Raw genomic sequence first — 25638 nt, 5'->3', positions numbered from 1 at the left:
CACACTACATTCTCCGACAGATCTCCTCCACCATCCACACTACATTCTCTGACAGATCTCCACCCACCATCCACACTACATTCTCCGACAGATCTCCTCCACCATCCACACTACATTCTCCAACAGCTCTCCTCCACCATCCGCACTACATTCTCCGATAGCTCTCCACCATCCACACTACATTCTCCGACAGACCTCCTCCCACCATCCACACTACATTCTCCGACAGATCTCCTCCACCATCCACACTACATTCTCCGACAGATCTCCTCCACCATCCACACTACATTCTCTGACAGATCTCCACCCACCATCCACACTACATTCTCCGACAGATCTCCTCCACCATCCACACTACATTCTCCAACAGATCTCCTCCACCATCCACACTACATTCTCCGATAGCTCTCCACCATCCACACTACATTCTCCGACAGACCTCCTCCCACCATCCACACTACATTCTCCGACAGATCTCCTCCACCATCCACACTACATTCTCTGACAGCTCTCCCCCACCATCCACACTACATTCTCCGACAGAACTCCTCCCACAATCCACACTACATTCTCCGACAGAACTCCTCCCCCATCCACACTACATTCTCCGACAGCTCTCCTCCACCATTCACACTACATTCTCCGACAGATCTCCTCCCACCATCCACACTACATTCTCCGACAGATCTCCTCCCACCATCCACACTACATTCTCCGACAGATCTCCTCCCACCATCCACACTACATTCTCCGACAGATCTCCTCCACCATCCACACTACATTCTCCGACAGATCTCCTCCCACCATCCACACTACATTCTACGACAGATCTCCTCCCCCATCCACACTACATTCTCCGACAGATCTCCTCCACCATCCACACTACATTCTCCGACAGATCTCCTCCACCATCCACACTACATTCTCCGACAGATCTCCTCCACCATCCACACTACATTCTCCGACAGATCTCCTCCATCATCCACACTACATTCTCCGACAGCTCTCCTCCACCATCCACACTACATTCTCCGATAGATCTCCTCCCACCATCCACACTACATTCTCCGACAGATCTCCTCCACCATCCACACTACATTCTCCGACAGATCTCCTCCACCATCCACACTACATTCTCTGACAGATCTCCACCCACCATCCACACTACATTCTCCGACAGATCTCCTCCACCATCCACACTACATTCTCCAACAGCTCTCCTCCACCATCCGCACTACATTCTCCGATAGCTCTCCACCATCCACACTACATTCTCCGACAGACCTCCTCCCACCATCCACACTACATTCTCCGACAGATCTCCTCCACCATCCACACTACATTCTCCGACAGATCTCCTCCACCATCCACTCTACATTCTCCGACAGTTCTCCTCCACCATCCACACTACATTCTCCGACAGATCTCCTCCACCATCCACACTACATTCTCCGACAGATCTCCTCCACCATCCACACTACATTCTCCGACCGCTCTCCTCCACCATCCACACTACATTCTCCGACAGCTCTCCCCCACCATCCACACTACATTCTCCGACAGATCTCCTCCACCATCCACACTACATTCTCCGACAGATCTCCTCCACCATCCACACTACATTCTCCGACAGATCTCCTCCACCATCCACACTACATTCTCCGACAGATCTCCTCCACCATCCACACTACATTCTCCGACAGCTCTCCTCCACCATCCACACTACATTCTCCGACAGCTCTCCTCCACCATCCACACTACATACCCCCACAGATCTCCTCCCACCATCCACACTACATTCTCCGACAGCTCTCCTCCACCATCCACACTACATTCTCCGACAGCTCTCCTCCACCATCCACACTACATTCTCTGACAGCTCTCCTCCACCATCCACACTACATTCTCCAACAGATCTCCTCCACCATCCACACTACATTCTCCGACAGATCTCCTCCACCATCCACACTACATTCTCCGACAGCTCTCTTCAACCAGCCACACTACATTCTCCGACAGATCTCCTCCACCATCCACACTACATTCTCCGACAGATCTCCTCCCACCATCCACACTACATTCTCCGACAGATCTCCTCCACCATCCACACTACATTCTCCAACAGCTCTCCTCCACCATCCACACTACATTCTCCGACAGATCTCCTCCCACCATCCACACTACATTCTCCGACAGATCTCCTCCACCATCCACACTACATTCTCCGACAGATCTCCTCCACCATCCACACTACATTCTCCGACAGATCTCCTCCACCATCCACACTACATTCTCCGACAGATCTCCTCCACCATCCACACTACATTCTCCGACAGATCTCCTCCACCATCCACACTACATTCTCCGACAGCTCTCCTCCACCATCCACACTACATACCCCCACAGATCTCCTCCCCACCATCCACACTACATTCTCCGACAGATCTCCTCCCACCATCCACACTACATTCTCCGACAGATCTCCTCCCACCATCCACACTACATTCTCCGACAGCTCTCCTCCACCATCCACACTACATTCTCCGACAGCTCTCCTCCACCATCCACACTACATTCTCTGACAGCTCTCCTCCACCATCCACACTACATTCTCCGACAGATCTCCTCCACCATCCACACTACATTCACCGACAGCTCTCCTCCACCATCCATACTACATTCTCCGACAGATCTCCTCCACCATCCACACTACATTCTCCGACAGCTCTCCTCCACCATCCACACTACATTCTCCGACAGCTCTCCTCCACCATCCACACTACATTCTCCGACAGCTCTCCCCCCCACAATCCACACTACATTCTCCAACAGATCTCCTCCACCGTCCACACTAAATTCTCCGACATATCTCCTCCACCATCCACACTACATTCTCCGACAGCTCTCCTCCACCATCCACACTACATTCTCCGACAGATCTCATCCCACCATCCACACTACATTCTCCGACAGATCTCCTCCACCATCTGTGATGAATGCGGGTGTCAGATCCCTGCCCTCCTTGCTAACTGGCTACGAAGGACCGGCCAACCTCACACCACGCTGTCACTTACGTAACAATGCCACACTCAGCTGCCCCAGCACAAAGATTTTCCAGCTTGCGGGACCACAATCTAGGTGCGGGCTGCCTGAGAGCAATGGTCACTGGGCTAATTACACAATTAACCCTTTAACTGCCACCACCCCCGTTTTAAAGGACAGAGCCGGGGGGGACTCGTAATTTTAGCAATTCCCAATTATAATTTTAAAATAAGCGCCTACAACACACCCTGCCACCACAGACAGGTCTGCTCAGAAGACTTACTCTACCACAGTATCGCCCTTTTTAGAGACAGGTTCGTTTATAGTTTGCATCAAGAGCTTTAAAGACAAGGTTAAAACTTTTCAACATAAAGGATTTATTATGAAAAGGTCAAGGTTGGTGCGAATAAAACATTTATAGAAAAAGGATGTTTCAAAAAAATAAATACAATATACAGCCACAAAGAAATAAGGTAGAATTGGGAAGGAAGAATACTTGCAATTAATGTCCGAGGGTTGATCAGAGTTCGATCGATGAGCAAAGGTAATCGGTTCTCAAACTTGGCAGATCTTCCTGCTTGGATGGTAAAAGGAGAACTGACCATTGCCTTGGCCTCTCCTCTTTTCTGTCAAATCAAAGGGGGTGTTGACAGCGACCAATGACCAATCGTCTGGTCATCCTGTTTAGGGGTTGGTTGCTGGGAGGTGTCTACACTCATGACCCTGTCCCAGGTACACTTTGTGATACATATCAATATCTCTGCCTCTCTACTGTTTATAGACTGCAGATATCCATTTTAGTGATCAGTGTGATATTTGCTTCAAAACGAGTCCACACATGACAGGTTTCCCATTTCAGGGGTACCTAGGAGGAGTAAGGGGTCCCAGTGGCTTCCCATATGACCTGACATAGGGGTGTCTGGACTTGAAACGTTACAAATTATCTGAGGAAACTAAATATATCCATATTATGGCTCTGCTATTATTACTTTAGAAGTTATAAAACATGTTAAAGGTTCGGAACTAAACTAATCTGTCTGCACTATATGTGGTCTGAGGAATTTACGACGGGTATCTGTTAGTTCTCTGAATGGAGAGGGTGACAGTTTTATGACAGGCCGGAATATCCTGCCAGGCAACCTGAGCCTTGTTTATTGACCTGGCTGTTCTGCTTACTTTGCTGAGATAACCTTTCTTTCCATTTGAAAATGTAAAAGCTTTGGATTCCTAAGACAAGGGAGGAGGGAGTTCAGATTCTTCTGTAATGTTACAAGGTAGCCAAGCTGTCATGGCTGCTTTCCACACAACATGGCGACTAGTTACCACATTTCCTGTCCCGGACGGGATATCGTTACACCATCCACACTACATTCTCCGACAGATCTCCTCCCACCATCCACACTACATTCTCCAACAGATCTCCTCCTACCATCCACACTACATTCTCCGACAGATCTCCTCCACCATCCACACTACATTCTCCGACATATCTCCTCCACCATCCACACTACATTCTCCGACAGATCTCCTCCACCATCCACACTACATTCTCCGACAGCTCTCCTCCACCATCCACACTACATTCTCCGACAGATCTCCTCCCACCATCCACACTGCATTCTCCGACAGATCTCCTCCACCATCCACACTACATTCTCCGACAGATCTCCTCCACCATCCACACTACATTCTCCGACAGATCTCCTCCACCATCCACACTACATTCTCCGACAGATCTCCTCCACCATCTGTGATGAATGCAGGTGTCAGATCCCTGCCCTCCTCGCTAACTGGCTACGAAGGACCGGCCAACCTCACACCACGCTGTCACTTATGTAACAATGCCACACTCAGCTGCCCCAGCACCAAGATTTTCCAGCCTGCGGGACCACAATCTAGGTGTGGGCAGCCTGAGAGCGATTGTCACTGGACTAATTACACAATTAACCCTTTAACTGCCACCACCCCCGTTTTAAAAGACAGAGCCGGGGGGACTCGTAATTTTAGCAATACCAATTATAATTTTAGAATAAGCGCCTACAACACACCCTGCCACCACAGACAGGTCTGCTCAGAAGACTTACTCTACCACAGTATCGCCCTTTTTAGAGACAGGTTCGTTTATAGTTTGCATCAAGAGTTTTAAAGACAAGGTTAAAACTTTTCAACATAAAGGATTTATTATGAAAAGGTCAAGGTTGGTGCGAATAAAACATTTACAGAAAAAGGATGTTTCAAAAAAATAAATACAATATACAGCCACAAAGAAATAAGGTAGAATTGGGAAGGAAGAATACTTGCAATTAATGTCCGAGGGTTGATCAGAGTTCGATCGATGAGCAAAGGTAATCGGTTCTCAAACTTGGCAGATCTTCCTGCTTGGATGGCAAAAGGAGAACTGACCATTGCCTTGGCCTCTCCTCTTTTCTGTCAAATCAAAGGGGGTGTTGACAGCGACCAATGACCAATCATCTGGCCATCTTGTTTAGGGGTTGGTTGCTGGGAGGTGTCTACACTCATGACCCTGTCCCAGGTACACTTTGTGATACATATCAATATCTCTGCCTCTCTACTGTTTATAGACTGCAGATATCCATTTTAATGATCAGCGTGATATTTGCTTCAAAACGAGTCCACACATGACAGGTTTCCCATTTCAGGGGTACCTAGGAGGAATAAGGGGTCCCAGTGGCTTCCCATATGACCTGATATAGGGGTGTCTGGACTTGAAACGTTAGAAATTATCTGAGGAAACTAAATATGTCCATATTATGGTTCTGCTATTATTACTTTAGAAGTTATAAAACATGTTAAAGGTTCGGAACTAAACTAATCTGTCTGCACTATATGTGGTCTGAGGAATTTACGACGGTATCTGTTAGTTCTCTGAATGGAGAGGGTGACAGTTTTATGACAGGCCTGAATATCCTGCCAGGCAACCTGAGCCTTGTTTATTGACCTGGCTGTTCTGCTTACTTTGCTGAGAGAACCTTTCTTTCCATTTGAAAATTTAAAAGCTTTGGATTCCTAAGACAAGGGAGGAGGGAGTTCAGATTCTTCTGTAATGTTACAAGTTTAGCCAAACTGTCATGGCTGCTTTCCACACAACATGGCGACTAGTTACCACATTTCCTGTCCCGGACGTGATATCATTACACCATCCACACTACATTCTCCGACAGATCTCCTCCCACCATCCACACTACATTCTCCGACAGATCTCCTCCCCCATCCACACTACATTCTCCGACAGATCTCCTCCACCATCCACACTACATTCTCCGACATATCTCCTCCACCATCCACACTACATTCTCCGACAGATATCCTCCCACCATCCACACTACATTCTCCGACAGATCTCCTCCGCCATCCACACTACATTCTCCGACAGATCTCCTCCACCATCCACAGTACATTCTCCGACAGACCTCCTCCACCATCCACACTACATTCTCCGACAGCTCTCCTCCACCATCCACACTACATTCTCCGACAGCTCTCCTCCACCATCCACACTACATTCTCCGACAGATCTCCTCCACCATCCACACTACATTCTCCGACAGATCTCCTCCATCATCCACACTACATTCTCCGACAGATCTCCTCCACCATCCACACTACATTCTCCGATAGATCTCCTCCACCATCCACACAACATTCTCCGACAGCTCTCCTCCACCATCCACACTACATTCTCCGACAGATCTCCCCCACCATCCACACTACATTCTCCGACAGATCTCCTCCACCATCCATACTACATTCTCCGACAGCTCACCTCCACCATCCACACTACATTCTCCGACAGATCTCCTCCACCATCCACACAACATTCTCCGACAGCTCTCCTCCACCATCCACACTACATTCTCCGACAGATCTCCTCCACCATCCACACTACATTCTCCGACAGACCTCCTCCACCATCCACACTACATTCTCCGACAGATCTCCTCCACCATCCACACTACATTCTCCGACAGATCTCCTCCACCATCCACACTACATTCTCCAACATATCTCCTCCACCATCCACACTACATTCTCCGACAGATCTCCTCCCACCATCCACACTACATTCTCCGACAGATCTCCTCCACCATCCATACTACATTCTCCGACAGCTCACCTCCACCATCCACACTACATTCTCCGACAGCTCACCTCCACCATCCACACTACATTCTCCGACAGATCTCCTCCACCATCCACACTACATTCTCCGACAGCTCTCCTCCACCTTCCACACTACATTCTCCGACAGATCTCCTCCCACCATCCACACTACATTCTCCGACAGATCTCCTCCACCATCCACACTACATTGTCCGACAGATCTCCTCCACCATCCACACTACATTCTCCGACAGCTCTCCTCCACCATCCATACTACATTCTCCGACAGATCTCCTCCCACCATCCACACTACATTCTCCGACAGATCTCCTCCACCATCCATACTACATTCTCCGACAGCTCACCTCCACCATCCACACTACATTCTCCGACAGATCTCCACCACCATCCACACTACATTCTCCGACAGCTCTCCCCCCACCATCCACACTACATTCTCCGACAGATCTCCTCCACCATCTACACTAACTTCTCCTACAGATGTCCTACACCATCCACACTACATTCTCCGGCAGATCTCCTCCACCATCCACACTACATTCTCCGACAGATCTCCTCCACCATCTACACTAACTTCTCCTACAGATCTCCTACACCATCCACACTACATTCTCCGGCAGATCTCCTCCACCATCCACACTACATTCTCTGAAAGCCCTCCTCCCACCATCCACACTACATTCTCCGACAGATCTCCTCCACCATCCACACTACATTCTCCGACAGATCTCCTCCACCATCCACACTACATTCTCCGACAGATCTCCTCCACCATCCACACTACACTCTCCGACAGCTCTCCTCCACCATCCACACTACATTCTCCTCCTCCGTCCACACTACATTCTCCGACAGATCTCCCCCACCATCCACACTACATTCTCCGACAGATCTCCTCCACCATCCACACTACATTCTCCGACAGATCTCCTCCAGCATCCACACTACATTCTCCGACAGATCTCCTCCAGCATCCACACTACATTCTCCGACAGATCTCCTCCACCATCCACACTACATTCTCCGACAGATCTCCTCCACCATCCACACTACATTCTCCGACAGATCTCCTCCACCATCCACACTACATTCTCCGACAGTTCTCCTCCCACCATCCACACTACATTCTCCGACAGATCTCCTCCACCATCCACACTACATTCTCCGACAGCTCTCCTCCACCATCCACACTACATTCTCCGACAGATCTCCTCCACCGTCCACACTACATTCTCCGACAGTTCTCCTCCACCATCTACAGTGTACTCCGGCGCATCCATTTTCTCGTGGGTCTTGGTGCTCCGCCGCTGTCATTTGGCGAAGCCGCGATGACGTCACTCCCGCGCATGCGAGCCGCCACGCGCGGCATATTCGCCGTTGATGGTGCCACGCTCAGTACGCCTGCGCGCAGCTGTCTACGGCGCATGCGCCGTAGACAGCGGTGCCTGTCTTTTGGCAAATATCTCCTAAGCCGTGTAGGTTTAGGAGATATTTCTTGGACCTACAGGTAAGCCTTAATCTAGGTTTACCTGTAGGTCAAAGTGTGTTGTAAGGGTTTACAACCACTTTAAGTATTGTATTCTGAGTCCACAGTGGGGTGCATTTCCGCCCTTACATTGAGCACTTCCTGTACTGTTAACCAAGCCTCCTTCTCAATCCAATGTTTCTATGGCAACCCTGCTTCCCTGTTCATAGCGGACTTGTTTATTTCATAGTATTTACTTGTGCTGATCACCTAGTGTTTGCCTGTATGAGTCCTATCGGCTTCAGCTGATAAGACTGCAGTACTGCTGTCCCATGCCCTGCTTTACACTGTGAGGTCACATGGTGTGTAGGAGGAAGCTCTGAGCGATTAGCAGCCTGCTGGGGGTTCAGTGTTGTGGCGTAGGAAGTCCTGATAACAGATAGATAAGACATAGAGACTGTGCCGTAAATCAGGGGAGATCTGGGCATGCTCAGTGACGTCATTCTAAAGAACAAAAAGAATAACAACAATACTAAGCAAGTAAGGAGATATCTACAAGCAGTATTCATTAGGGATTTGTATGTTGATTCATATGGGACAGAGTTGAAGGGAAGGGTTTACAACCACTTTAACTGTGTTCCCTGTGTGTGTTCTAACTGTAGGGGGGAGGGGACTGACTATAGGAGACGAGAGATTGTGGTTCCCAGCTCGTAGGAACTCACAATCTCTCTCTCCTCACGGAACTGGGACAGGTGTGTTTATACACACACGTCCTCATTCGGCCTCTTGTGCCCACCATCACTCGTGGCCGGCGGTCATCGCGACCATCGGCACCTGCTCGCTCCCGATTAAAGGGTTCGTCGTACAGCTACGACGGTTGGCGGGATCGCGCCGACCTGCCGCAGTATAATGATGGCGGCTGGTCGGCAAGTGGTTAACTACTACTTATGAAGATGACCTCTGTATAAAAAGGATGAAGATAACGACAGCGAAATGATGAAGTCTATCACAGTGACCATGACGAGGAGAACCGGAGGTGGCAGCAATGGGAATATTCTGTGTGACATCTGTAGGAGCTTCATGCATCTCATCTTTAGAATATAAAGAGGACTGGTGAATGGATGGATGGGCGACTGAGTAGAGTCCAACCTTGTTTATTTTAGAAGTCAGGGCTGGTGAATAATAATAATGTAGCGCTAACCGGTAAACACATATGCCGTATGCGTCAACCACCAAATGATGAGAAGTCAAAGATGGAATAGGCTGGCACTGTCCAGCGTGGGAAGAATCAAGGATGGTACATCTTCAACCGAAAAGGGAAGGATATATACTCTTACCGGAACAGGTGGACCCAAGTGTCAGCAACAAGAAGTCATAAAGGCAAGGGTGCCGTAATCGGTGGATCAACGGAACTCCATGGGATCAAAGGCCTCCAAGTACGACTCCAGGGGGTGTTGTGAGTAACCACCCAACCAAACCTCAGTTGGAAGGAACACCAAGGCTGGACCTCAGGTGTGGAGAAGACCGGCTGGACCACAAGGTTAACCCTCATCCAGATGGTTATGTAAAGAAAAAAAATGCTTACATATGGCGTAGGTCAAAAAATAAATTTTTTTATTTCTAAAAACCAGGCATACAACAAAAGCAATAAAAACTGTGATCACAGAATAAAATTCAGGGCAATGTGGAGAGCAGAAAAGCCAAGCCCGACGCGTTTCGTTTAGAAACCAGAATAAATGTTCAAATTTTAAAACTCGTCCTGTCCCACGAGCTCGCGTGCAGAAGCCAACACACATACGTGAGCAGCGCCCGCATACATACACACATGTGAGGTATCGCCACGATCGGTAGAGCGAGAGCAATAATTCTAGCCCTAGACGTCCTCTGTAGCTCAAAAGGTGCAACCTGTAGAATTTTTTTAAATGTCCCCTATGGAGATATTTTTTAAGGGTAAATGTTTGTCGCCATTCCACGAGCTGTCGCAATGTTGAAGTGTGACATGGGAATCAATTTACTCAGCGTGACGTTCTCTTTCACAATATAAAAAAAAAATTGCGCTAACTTTACTGTCGTCTTATTCTTTCATTTAAAAAAGTGTATTTTTTTACAAAAAAAAAGTGCGCTTGTAAGACCGCTGCGCAAATACGGTGTGATAGAAAGTATTGCAACGACCGCCATTTTATTCTCTAGGGTGTTGGGGGAAAAAAAATTGTATAATGTTTGGGGGTTCTAAGTAATTTTCTAGAAAAAAAAAACACCCCAAAAAAATGTATTTAACTTGTAAACAATAAATATCAAAAAGAGGCTTGGTGCTTAAGTGGTTACTAGTCCTACGGCGCCATTTCTTGTGGTGTTTTTGCTATAAAAAGGTAATACTTTCAGGACCAATGACTGTTAAATTACACCCTCAAAAACACCTCAGTGGTTCGCTATGCCCTTAATACTTTGTGGCGCCCCTTGAGTCTACCCCTCCCCCCCACATAATCTGAGGCTCATGGGGTTACGAAAGTTCCCTGGTGTCCTTATACCTCTAGAGTTCCTGGGTCTACATTACTATTATGGTTGTTCTGAGGGGCTCCCAATCTTCCTGCCTTGTTAGCCTGTGTGAGTTCCCTGGTGTCTAACGAGGCTTCTCTTCTCGGTGAAGCCTCTCCCGCACTCTGAACATGAATAGGGACGCTCTCCCGTGTGATATCTCTGGTGTCTAAGAAGGCTCGCCTTCTGACTGAAGCATTTCCCGCACTCCGAGCATGAAAAAGGACGTTCGCCCATGTGAATTTTCTGGTGTGTAACCAGGTTCCCCTTGTAAGCGAAACATTTTCCACACTCTGAGCATGGATAGGGGCGCTCCCGGGTGTGAACTGTCTGGTGTGTAACAAGAGTCTTTTTCTCACTGAAACATTTCCCACACTCTGGACATGAAAAAGGAAAGTCACCCATGTGAATTCTGTGGTGCTTCAGAAGAGTTGCTTTCGCAGTGAAACATTTCCCGCACTCTAGACATGCATAGGGACGCTGACCTGTGTGAACTCTAAGGTGATTACGGAGCCTTCCTTTCTCTAGGAAACATTTACCACACTCTGCACATGAAAAAGGAAGGTCGCCCGTGTGGCTTCTTTGGTGTATAAGCAGGTCGCCTTTCCAACTGAAACATTTCCCGCACTCTGAACACAAATAGGGACGTTCACCCGTGTGAATCCTCTGGTGATTACGAAGGTTGGCGTTTTTATGGAAAGATTTCCCGCACTCTGAGCACAAATATGGACGCTCACCAGTGTGAGTTCTCTGGTGTTGATTTAGGTATCCTTTCTGAGTAAAAGATTTCTCGCACTCTAAACACGAATAAGGACGCTCCCCCAAGTGAATTCTCTGATGTCTAAGAAGGTTTCTGTTTTTAGTGAAGGATTTTCTGCACACCGGACATGACAATGAACTCTCTCCTGCGGAGACTTCTTCTTGGCTTAAGGAAGATTTCTTGGCATTAGATGGATCGGTTGACCTGTCCTTAGAATCAGATCTTGGATGAGTCTCTGGAGTCACATCATGTGATGTATCAGAGGAGTCCTGAGGATTGGAGGGATCCATTGATCTCGGTGTATTCTGAGCAATAAAGTTTTCTCCTGGAAAGTGTTCTGTGATGTCATCAGATTTGTCATTAGAATTTGGAGATGACATCAGACATCCTTCAGAGATATTCCGAACACAGCGTCCGCCTGCTGGAAAATCATTTTTTAATTCAATTTTATAAATATTATTCATGCATTTCATTCAGAAATCTTATATGTTGATCTAGCACTAAAAAGTTTTAAAAAACCTTCGTCATGACAATAAAAATATAAATACAATATGGATAAAGGACAGAATACAACCAAACCATACAGGATGACGGGGTTTGTGCTTTGGGGACATGGTTTTGGTGAAGATTAGAGATTGACCTTCCTCCAATTTTCCATAAAAGATTGTTATATTGAGGAATGGAGATGGACCTTTCATATGGTGTACAGTATCTCCTCCTCATTTGTTGGGAACATGACGTTATATTGGGGAATGGAGATGGACCTTTCATATGGTGTACAGTATCTCCTCCTCATTTGTTGGGAACATGACGTTATATTGAGGAATGGAGATGGACCTTTCATATGGTGTACAGTATCTCCTCCTCATTTGTTGGGAACATGACGTTATATTGAGGAATGGAGATGGACCTTTCATATGGTGTACAGTATCTCCTCCTCATTTGTTGAGAACGTAACGTATTGAGGGCTCAAGATGGGCCTTGATGAACGGAGATGGACCTTTCATATGGTGTACAGTATCTTATTCTCTTTTGGTGGTAACATGGTGTTATGTTAAGAAATAGAAATGGAGCTTTCAGCGCTGAGACTCTGACCCTACGTGTTTCGTCCAACAGGACACCCTCAGGGGTTTCTAGCGCAGAAGCTTCATCATATTTTCTCCATTTGTTGGGAACATGACGTTATATTGAGGAATGGAGATGGACCTTTCATATGGTGTACAGTATCTCCTCCTCATTTGCTGGGAACATGACCTTTTATTGAGGAATGGAGATGGACCTTTCATATGGTGTACAGTATCTCCTCCTCATTTGTTGGGAACATGACGTTATATTGAGGAATGGAGATGGACCTTTCATATGGTGTCCAGTATCTCCTCCTCATTTGTTGAGAACGTAACGTATTGAGGGCTCAAGATGGGCCTTGATGAACGGAGATAGACCTTTCATATGGTGTACAGTATCTTATTCTCTTTTGGTGGTAACATGGTGTTATGTTGAGAAATAGAAATGGAGCTTTCAGCGCTGAGACTCTGACCCTACGTGTTTCGTCACACAGGACACCCTCAGGGGTTTCTAGCGCAGAAGCTTCATCATATTTTCTCCATTTGTTGGGAACATGACTTTATATTGAGGAATGGAGATGGACCTTTCATATGGTGTACAGTATCTCCACCTCATTTGTTGAGAACATGACGTTATATTGTGGAATGGACACTGACTGAATACATTGTTTCTATGTGTTTATCAGATGATGGGGGATCTAGGTGGAGCCTCCGTACTGCTCTCTCCTTTACAATAAAGTCTCCTCTTACCCGGTGATGTGAGGGGCGGCTGATTGTCCATCATGACGTCCTTGTAGAGATCCTTGTGTCCTTCTAAATACTCCCACTCCTCCATGGAGAAATAGACAGTGACATCCTGACACCTTATAGGAACCTGACACACACAATGATACAGTCACCATCCAGACACATCCCTTGTCTGTTACTGGATAATGTCCCAGAATTCCCAGAATCCTCCTCACCTCTCCTGTCAGCAGCTCCATCATCTTCTTGGTGACTTCTAGAACCTTCTTGGCACTGGTTACCTCTGTTGTCAGGCAGTGAGGGGGAGGCACTGTAATGGGCGCTGTCCCATGAAGACGGCTGTTGGGTGTTAATGGATCACCAGATATTTTCTTCACTACTTGATAATCCTGAGTACAGAGAGAAAGAAACAGTTATTAATACAGTCTTCCCAGAATCCTCCTCACCTCTCCGGTCAGGTCTGTGTTTTATTAATAGAGATAAGAGTGATGTCATGTGACCTCTCAGAATCCTCCTCACCTCTCCGGTCAGCAGGTAGATGATCTCCAGGGTGAGGTCTAATATCCTCTCAGTCACTTGGCTTTGGTCTTTGTCCATTCTTAATGATGTGGTCATGTGATCTAAACAGGACACTTCTCTCTGTCAACGAATAATAAACTGATAATTATTTGCACTATACTGGGGTGAAGAATGTCTCTCATAGGTCAGTTGGATAAATGGTTCTATATTTAGGATGTATCTGGTCTATAAACCAGAGGCTCTGGATGGACAGTTGGATAAATGGTTCTATAATTAGAATGTATCTGGTCTATAAACCAGAGGCTCTGGATGGACAGTTGGATAAATGGTTCTATATTTAGGATGTATCCGGTCTATAAACCAGAGGCTCTGGATGGACAGTTGGATAAATGGCTCTATATTTAGGATGTATCCGGTCTATAAACCAGAGGTTCTGGATGGACAGTTGGATAAATGGTTCTATATTTAGGATGTATCTGGTCTATAAACCAGAGGCTCTGGATGGACAGTTGGATAAATGGCTCTATATTTAGCATGTATCCGGTCTATAAACCAGAGGCTCTGGATGGACAGTTGGATAAATGGCTCTATATTTAGGATGTATCCGGTCTATAAACCAGAGGCTCTGGATGGACAGTTGGATAAATGGTTCTATATTTAGAATGTATCCGGTCTATAAACCAGAGGCTCTGGATGGAGAGTTGGATAAATGGTTCTATATTTAGGATGTATCCGGTCTATAAACCAGAGGCTCTGGATGGAGAGTTGGATAAATGGTTCTATATTTAGGATGTATCTGGTCTATAAAGCTGTGGTGGCAGCCATGACTGTTGATGATAAAACATGGCCCAGTAAATATGAAGGAGGGGGTTACTCATACATCCCAACATTTTGAGATGGGAATGAGGGACACCTACTAGCTAACCTATGCAGGCATAAGACAAGCCCCCTGTCACACCCCCTTAAAAGGAGAATTAACAAAAAAAAAAAAAAAAGGAAAAAAGGAAGGTTAATTAAATCCAAAAGGGCTTTTTTTTTACCACTTTTACTTTATACTGGCTTTTAAAAATGACAAATGCAGCAATTTAGAAATTGGATGAAAGTTTTAGCCCCGGGAAACACTTTTTGAAAGATAAAAAGTGCATTTTATATACAACTATATAGATTAGACCAAAATGAGGGACAAATGAGGAGGAAAGAGGGACAGAGGGACATTGCTCCAAATCAGGGACAGTTAGGAGCTGTGCAGAGGCCCTTTCATAGTACAGATCCCCCCATGGGGGTGGACAGAGAGCTCGGAGAGAAAGCATGAACAATGCAATTCAGATTGGAGACACAGATCACCTCCCGTTCTCAGCACACACCGTCCTTCCTTATCTCCCACGGCACAATCCTGTACAGATGAAGCAGACAAAACGAGTCGTCTGTGTCTGCAGCCAGAGCCCAGCTTCCGTCTTCCAATGTTCCGATAAGATTCTGGGCACCGGCTTTACCAGAAATCCATCTGTTATCTGCCAGGACCCGGCAACAGCGTAACTGCAGCAACTTTCCTATCACACACACTGACCTGCTCTCCTCCATTGGAAAGCACCTCCTTCTCGTCTTCAACACAGATGGACAACTGACCCCACCCCCACACACAGAGTGAGTAACAAGTACAGGTTTCATGTTTTATAACTTCCAAAGCAATAATAGCACAGCCATAATACGGACATATTTAGTTTCCTCAGATAATTTCTAACATTTCTAACATTTCAAGTCCACACACCCCTATATCAGGTCATATGGGACCTTCCACACTACATTCTCCGACAGATCTCCCCCACCATCCACACTACATTCTCCGACAGATCTCCTCCACCATCCACACTACATTCTCCGACAGATCTCCTCCACCATCCACACTACATTCTCCGACAGATCTCCTCCACCATCCACACTACATTCTCCGACAGATCTCCTCCACCATCCACACTACATTCTCCGACAGATCTCCTCCCCCATCCACACTACATTCTCCGACAGATCTCCTCCACCATCCACACTACATTCTCCGACAGCTCTCCTCCATCATCCACACTACATTCTCCGACAGATCTCCTCCCACCATCCACACTACATTCTCCGACAGATCTCCTCCACCATCCACACTACATTCTCCGACAGCTCTCCTCCACCATCCACACTACATTCTCCGACAGATCTTCTCCACCATCCACACTACATTATCCGACAGATCTCCTCCACCATCCACACTACATTCTCCAACAGATCTCCTCCACCATCCACACTACATTCTCCGACAGATCTCCTCCACCATCCACACAACATTCTCCGACAGCTCTCCTCCCACCATCCACACTACATTCTCCGACAGATCTCCTCCACCATCCACACTACATTCTCCGACAGATCTCCTCCACCATCCACACTACATTCTCCGACAGATCTCCTCCACCATCCACACTACATTCTCCGACAGCTCTCCTCCACCATCCACACTACATTCTCCAACAGATCTCCTCCACCATCCACACTACATTCTCCGACAGCTCTCCTCCACCATCCACACTACATTCTCCGACAGATCTCCTCCACCATCCACACTACATTCTCCGACAGTTCTCCCCCACCATCTACACTACATTCTCCGACAGATCTCCTCCACCATCCACACTACATTCTCCGACAGATCTCCTCCACCATCCACACTACATTCTCCAACAGATCTCCTCCACCATCCACACTACATTCTCCGACATATCTCCTCCACTATCCACAGTACATTCTCCGACAGCTCTCCTCCCACCATCCACACTACATTCTCCGACAGATCTCCTCCACCATCCACACTACATTCTCCGACAGATCTCCTCCACCATCCACACTACATTCTCCGACAGATCTCCTCCACCATCCACACTACATTCTCCGACAGTTCTCCCCCACCATCTACACTACATTCTCCGACAGATCTCCTCCACCATCCACACTACATTCTCCGACAGATCTCCTCCACCATCCACACTACATTCTCCGACAGATCTCCTCCACCATCCACACTACATTCTCCGACATATCTCCTCCACTATCCACAGTACATTCTCCGACAGCTCTCCTCCCACCATCCACACTACATTCTCCGACAGATCTCCTCCACCATCCACACTACATTCTCCGACAGATCTCCTCCACCATCCACACTACATTCTCCGACAGATCTCCTCCCACCATCCACACTACATTCTCCGACAGATCTCCTCCACCATCCACACTACATTCTCCGACAGATCTCCTCCCACCATCCACACTACATTCTCCGACAGATCTCCTCCACCATCCACACTACATTCTCCGACAGATCTCCTCCCACCATCCACACTACATTCTCCGACAGATCTCCTCCACCATCCACACTACATTCTCCGACAGATCTCCTCCCACCATCCACACTACATTCTCCGACATATCTCCTCCACCATCCACACTACATTCTCCGACAGATCTCCTCCACCATCCACACTACATTCTCCGACAGATCTCCTCCACCATCCACACTACATTCTCCGACAGATCTCCCCCACCATCCACACTACATTCTCCGACAGATCTCCTCCACCATCCACACTACATTCTCCGACAGATCTCCTCCACCATCCACACTACATTCTCCGACAGATCTCCTCCACCATCCACACTACATTCTCCGACAGATCTCCTCCACCATCCACACTACATTCTCCGACAGATCTCCTCCACCATCCACACTACATTCTCCGACAGATCTCCTCCACCATCCACACTACATTCTCCGACAGATCTCCTCCCACCATCCACACTACATTCTCCGACAGATCTCCTCCACCATCCACACTACATTCTCCGACAGATCTCCTCCACCATCCACACTACATTCTCCGACAGCTCTCCTCCACCATCCACACTACATTCTCCGACAGATCTCCCCCACCAACCACACTACATTCTCCGACAGATCTCCTCCACCATCCACACTACATTCTCCGACAGATCTCCTCCACCATCCACACTACATTCTCCGACAGATCTCCTCCCACCATCCACACTACATTCTCCGACAGATCTCCTCCACCATCCACACTACATTCTCCGACAGATCTCCTCCACCATCCACACTACATTCTCCGACAGATCTCCTCCACCATCCACACTACATTCTCTGACAGATCTCCACCCACCATCCACACTACATTCTCCGACAGATCTCCTCCACCATCCACACTACATTCTCCAACAGATCTCCTCCACCATCCACACTACATTCTCCGATAGCTCTCCACCATCCACACTACATTCTCCGACAGACCTCCTCCCACCATCCACACTACATTCTCCGACAGATCTCCTCCACCATCCACACTACATTCTCCGACAGATCTCCTCCACCATCCACACTACATTCTCCGACAGCTCTCCTCCCACCATCCACACTACATTCTCCGACAGATCTCCTCCACCATCCACACTACATTCTCCGACAGATCTCCTCCCACCATCCGCACTACATTCTCCGACAGATCTCCTCCCACCATCCACACTACATTCTCCGACAGCTCTCCCCCACCATCCACACTACATTCTCCGACAGAACTCCTCCCACAATCCACACTACATTCTCCGACAGAACTCCTCCCCCATCCACACTACATTCTCCGACAGCTCTCCTCCACCATCCACACTACATTCTCCGACAGATCTCCTCCCACCATCCACACTACATTCTCCGACAGATCTCCTCCCACCATCCACACTACATTCTCCGACAGATCTCCTCCCACCATCCACACTACATTCTCCGACAGATCTCCTCCCACCATCCACACTACATTCTCCGACAGATCTCCTCCACCATCCACACTACATTCTCCGACAGATCTCCTCCACCATCCACACTACATTCTCCGACAGATCTCCTCCCACCATCCACACTACATTCTCCGACAGATCTCCTCCACCATCCACACTACATTCTCCGACAGATCTCCTCCATCATCCACACTACATTCTCCGACAGCTCTCCTCCACCATCCACACTACATTCTCCGACAGATCTCCCCCACCAACCACACTACATTCTCCGACAGATCTCCTCCACCATCCACACTACATTCTCCGACAGATCTCCTCCACCATCCACACTACATTCTCCAACAGCTCTCCTCCACCATCCGCACTACATTCTCCGATAGCTCTCCACCATCCACACTACATTCTCCGACAGACCTCCTCCCACCATCCACACTACATTCTCCGACAGATCTCCTCCACCATCCACACTACATTCTCCGACAGACCTCCTCCCACCATCCACACTACATTCTCCGACAGATCTCCTCCACCATCCACACTACATTCTCTGACAGATCTCCTCCACCATCCACACTACATTCTCCGACAGATCTCCTCCACCATCCACACTACATTCTCCGACAGATCTCCTCCACCATCCACACTACATTCTCCGACCGCTCTCCTCCACCATCCACACTACATTCTCCGACAGCTCTCCCCCACCATCCACACTACATTCTCCGACAGATCTCCTCCACCATCCACACTACATTCTCCGACAGATCTCCTCCACCATCCACACTACATTCTCCGACAGATCTCCTCCACCATCCACACTACATTCTCCGACAGATCTCCTCCACCATCCACACTACATTCTCCGACAGCTCTCCTCCACCATCCACACTACATTCTCCGACAGCTCTCCTCCACCATCCACACTACATACCCCCACAGATCTCCTCCCACCATCCACACTACATTCTCCGACAGCTCTCCTCCACCATCCACACTACATTCTCCGACAGCTCTCCTCCACCATCCACACTACATTCTCTGACAGCTCTCCTCCACCATCCACACTACATTCTCCAACAGATCTCCTCCACCATCCACACTACATTCTCCGACAGATCTCCTCCACCATCCACACTACATTCTCCGACAGCTCTCTTCAACCAGCCACACTACATTCTCCGACAGATTTCCTCCACCATCCACACTACATTCTCCGACAGATCTCCTCCCACCATCCACACTACATTCTCCGACAGATCTCCTCCACCATCCACACTACATTCTCCAACAGCTCTCCTCCACCATCCACACTACATTCTCCGACAGATCTCCTCCCACCATCCACACTACATTCTCCGACAGATCTCCTCCACCATCCACACTACATTCTCCGACAGATCTCCTCCACCATCCACACTACATTCTCCGACAGATCTCCTCCACCATCCACACTACATTCTCCGACAGATCTCCTCCACCATCCACACTACATTCTCCGACAGATCTCCTCCACCATCCACACTACATTCTCCGACAGCTCTCCTCCACCATCCACACTACATACCCCCACAGATCTCCTCCCCACCATCCACACTACATTCTCCGACAGATCTCCTCCCACCATCCACACTACATTCTCCGACAGATCTCCTCCCACCATCCACACTACATTCTCCGACAGCTCTCCTCCACCATCCACACTACATTCTCCGACAGCTCTCCTCCACCATCCACACTACATTCTCTGACAGCTCTCCTCCACCATCCACACTACATTCTCCGACAGCTCTCCTCCACCATCCACACTACATTCTCCGACAGCTCTCCTCCACCATCCACACTACATTCTCCGACAGCTCTCCCCCCCACAATCCACACTACATTCTCCAACAGATCTCCTCCACCGTCCACACTAAATTCTCCGACATATCTCCTCCACCATCCACACTACATTCTCCGACAGCTCTCCGCCACCATCCACACTACATTCTCCGACAGCTCTCCTCCACCATCCACACTACATTCTCCGACAGATCTCATCCCACCATCCACACTACATTCTCCGACAGATCTCCTCCACCATCTGTGATGAATGCGGGTGTCAGATCCCTGCCCTGCTTGCTAACTGGCTACGAAGGACCGGCCAACCTCACACCACGCTGTCACTTACGTAACAATGCCACACTCAGCTGCCCCAGCACAAAGATTTTCCAGCTTGCGGGACCACAATCTAGGTGCGGGCTGCCTGAGAGCAATGGTCACTGGGCTAATTACACAATTAACCCTTTAACTGCCACCACCCCCGTTTTAAAGGACAGAGCCGGGGGGGACTCGTAATTTTAGCAATTCCCAATTATAATTTTAAAATAAGCGCCTACAACACACCCTGCCACCACAGACAGGTCTGCTCAGAAGACTTACTCTACCACAGTATCGCCCTTTTTAGAGACAGGTTCGTTTATAGTTTGCATCAAGAGCTTTAAAGACAAGGTTAAAACTTTTCAACATAAAGGATTTATTATGAAAAGGTCAAGGTTGGTGCGAATAAAACATTTATAGAAAAAGGATGTTTCAAAAAAATAAATACAATATACAGCCACAAAGAAATAAGGTAGAATTGGGAAGGAAAAGTACTTGCAATTAATGTCCGAGGGTTGATCAGAGTTCGATCGATGAGCAAAGGTAATCGGTTCTCAAACTTGGCAGATCTTCCTGCTTGGATGGCAAAAGGAGAACTGACCATTGCCTTGGCCTCTCCTCTTTTCTGTCAAATCAAAGGGGGTGTTGACAGCGACCAATGACCAATCGTCTGGTGGTTGCTGGGAGGTGTCTACACTCATGACCCTGTCCCAGGTACACTTTGTGATACATATCAATATCTCTGCCTCTCTACTGTTTATAGACTGCAGATATCCATTTTAGTAATCAGCGTGATATTTGCTTCAAAACAAGTCCACACATGACAGGTTTCCCATTTCAGGGGTACCTAGGAGGAATAAAGGGGTCCCAGTGGCTTCCCATATGACCTGATATAGGGGTGTCTGGACTTGAAATGTTACAAATTATCTGAGGAAACTAAATATGTCCATATTATGGTTCTGCTATTATTACTTTGGAAGTTATAAAACATGTTAAAGGTTCAGAACTAAACTAATCTGTCTGCACTATATGTGGTCTGAGGAATTTACGACGGGTATCTGTTAGTTCTCTGAATGGAGAGAGTGACAGTTTTATGACAGGCCTGAATATCCTGCCAGGCAACCTGAGCCTTGTTTATTGACCTAGCCGTTCTGCTTACTTTGCTGAGAGAACCTTTCTTTCCATTTGAAAATTTAAAAGCTTTGGATTCCTAAGACAAGGGAGGGGGGAGTTCAGATTCTTCTGTAATGTTACAAGGTTAGCCAAGCTGTCATGGCTGCTTTCCACACAACATGGCGACTAGTTACCACATTTCCTGTCCCGGACGTGATATCGTTACACCATCCACACTACATTCTCCGACAGATCTCCCCCCACCATCCACACTACATTCTCCGACAGATCTCCTCCACCATCCACACTACATTCTCCGACAGATCTCCTCCCATCCACACTACATTCTCCGACAGATCTCCTCCCACCATCCACACTACATTCTCCGACAGATCTCCTCCACCATCCACACTACATTCTCCGACAGATCTCCTCCACCATCCACCCTACATTCTCCGACAGATCTCCTCCACCATCCACATTACATTCTCCGACATCTCTCCTCCACCATCCACACTACATTCTCCGACAGATCTCCTCCACCGTCCACACTACATTCTCCGACAGATCTCCTCCACCATCTACACTACATTCTCCGACAGATCTCCCCCCACCATCCACACTACATTCTCCGACAGATCTCCCCCCACCATTCACACTACATTCTCCGACAGATCTCCTCCCACCATCCACACTACATTCTCCGACAGATCTCCTCCACCATCCACACTACATTCTCCGACAGATCTCCTCCCGCCATCCACACTACATTCTCCGACAGATCTCCTCCCACCATCCACACTACATTCTACGACAGATCTCCTCCACCATCCATTCTAAATTCTCCGACAGATCTCCTCCACCATCCACACTACATTCTCCGACAGACCTTCTCCCACCATCCACACTACATTCTCCGACAGATCTCCTCCACCATCCACACTACATTCTCCGACAGATCTCCTCCACCATCCACACTACATTCTCCGACAGATCTCCTCCACCATCCACTCTACATTCTCCGACAGATCTCCTCCACCATCCACACTACATTCTCCGACAGATCTCCTCCACCATCCACACTACATTCTCCGACAGACCTCCTCCCACCATCCACACTACATTCTCCGACAGATCTCCTCCACCATCCACACTACATTCTCCGACAGATCTCCTCCACCATCCACACTACAATCTCCGACAGATCTCCTCCACCATCCACACTACATTCTCCGACAGATCTCCTCCACCATCCACACTACATTCTCCGACAGATCTCCTCCACCATCCACACTACATTCTCCGACAGATCTCCTCCACCATCCACACTACATTCTCCGACAGATCTCTTCCACCATCCACACTACATTCTCCGACAGATCCCCTCCACCAACCACACTACATTCTCCAACAGCTCTCCTCCACCATCCACACTACATTCTCCGACAGATCTCCTCCACCATCCACACTACATTCTCCGACAGATCTCCTCCACCATCCACTCTACATTCTCCGACAGATCTCCTCCCACCATCCACACTACATTCTCCGACAGATCTCCTCCACCATCCACACTACATTCTTCGACAGATCTCCTCCACCATCCACACTACATTCTCCGACAGATCTCCTCCACCATCCACACTACATTCTCCGACAGCTCTCCTCCACCATCCACACTACATTCTCCGACAGATCTCCCCCCACCATCCACACTACATTCTCCGACAGATCTCCTCCACCATCCACACTACATTCTCCGACAGATCTCCTCCGCCATCCAAACTACATTCTCCAACAGATCTCCTCCCACCATCCACACTACATTCTCCGACAGATCTCCTCCCACCATCCACACTACATTCTCCGACAGATCTCCTCCACCATCCACACTACATTCTCCAACAGATCTCCTCCACCATCCACACTACATTCCCCGACAGCTCTCCTCCACCATCCACACTACATTCTCCGACAGATCTCCTCCACCATCCACACTACATTCTCCGACAGATCTCCTCCACCATCCACACTACATTCTCCAACAGATCTCCTCCCACCATCCACACTACATTCTCCGACAGATCTCCTCCACCATCCACACTACATTCTCCGACAGATCTCCTCCACCATCCACACTACATTCTCCGACAGTTCTCCTCCACCATCTACACTAACTTCTCCTACAGATCTCCTCCACCATCCACACTACATTCTCCGACAGATCTCCTCCACCATCCACACTACATTCCCCGACAGTTCTCCTCCACCATCTACACTAACTTCTCCTACAGATCTCCTCCACCATCCACACTACATTCTCCGACAGATCTCCTCCACCATCCACACTACATTCTCCGACAGATCTCCTCCACCATCCACACTACATTCTCCGACAGATCTCCTCCACCATCCACACTACATTCTCCGACAGCTCTCCTTCAGGATTCTGTGTGCGGGAAAGCCCTCCCTTTCCGGGACAATCCTGCCCATTCAGGGATGGTTGCGAGGTATGGGGTTACTGGGTGTAAATATAAAATTATATCTTATTACCTACTCTGCTGCCAAGTTCCAGCAATGTCTCCTTTCTACTTCCCCCCGACTCACCTCTCACTCGGAACTTCCTGTTTAATTTCCCCATTTAAAGCGGGAGTCCACCGGGACTCCGCGTTTTTTTTTTTTTTTTTAAAAGCCAGCAGCTACAAATACTGCAGCTGCTGACTTTTAAAATAGTGACACTTACCTGTCCAGCGCGCCCGCGATGTCGGCACCCGAAGCCGATCTGTAGATCGTCACTCGGGTGCTGCCGCCGCCATCTTGGGTATGGGAATCAGGAAATGGAGCCTTTCGGCTTCATTTCCCGGTTCCCTACTGCGCATGCGCGAGTTGCGCTGCGCAATAAGGACGGTCCCCGCTGCCTCTGGGATCTGTGTGTTTCACAGCAGGCAGCGGGGCACTTGCGGAAGGGGGCGGGCACTTGCGGAAAGGGGCGTAATCTACGCCCCTTTCCGCAGAGAGCTATCCCGGAAGTGGGTGCAGTTACCTGGATTATCCAGGTAACTGCACCCCCCTCCCCCCTGAAAGGTGCCAATTGTGGCGCCGGAGTGGGGGAGGATTCCGATGAGCGGAAGGTCCATTTTAGGGTGGACCTCCGCTTTAAACTTCCTGTCTGTGCATTCCACTCACAATCAGTGAGATCGCCATCTTGTGTAGAATAGAAAAGTTGCAGCCAACGTTGTTTTTCATTCATTTGTCCTCTTTCTTCT

At 48.2% G+C, this 25638-nt stretch overlaps 1 protein-coding gene across 1 annotated transcript in view; it reads right to left on the bottom strand.

Moving 5' to 3' along the window:
• LOC143956107 (uncharacterized) overlaps positions 1–25003 on the bottom strand; it is a 56576-nt gene extending 31573 nt beyond the window's left edge. The window contains exons 1-5 of the mRNA XM_077466242.1: positions 24926–25003; positions 14273–14392; positions 13972–14142; positions 13760–13883; positions 11253–12366 (exon numbers count right to left, since the gene is read on the bottom strand). Of these exons, the coding sequence (XP_077322368.1) occupies positions 11253–12366; positions 13760–13883; positions 13972–14142; positions 14273–14368 (1505 nt within the window). The 5' untranslated portion in view covers positions 14369–14392; positions 24926–25003. The remainder of the gene's footprint in view (positions 1–11252; positions 12367–13759; positions 13884–13971; positions 14143–14272; positions 14393–24925) is intronic.
• Between the last annotated feature and the right edge of the window lie 635 nt (positions 25004–25638).

Source organism: Lithobates pipiens, unplaced genomic scaffold (assembly GCF_037356315.1).
Source record: "Lithobates pipiens isolate NorthernLeopardFrog02 unplaced genomic scaffold, aLitPip1_a1.2 Scaffold_35, whole genome shotgun sequence".
NCBI lineage: Eukaryota > Metazoa > Chordata > Amphibia > Anura > Ranidae > Lithobates > Lithobates pipiens.
The sequence above is the reverse complement of the archived record's forward strand: the minus strand, read 5'-3'. Positions and strand labels throughout refer to the sequence as shown.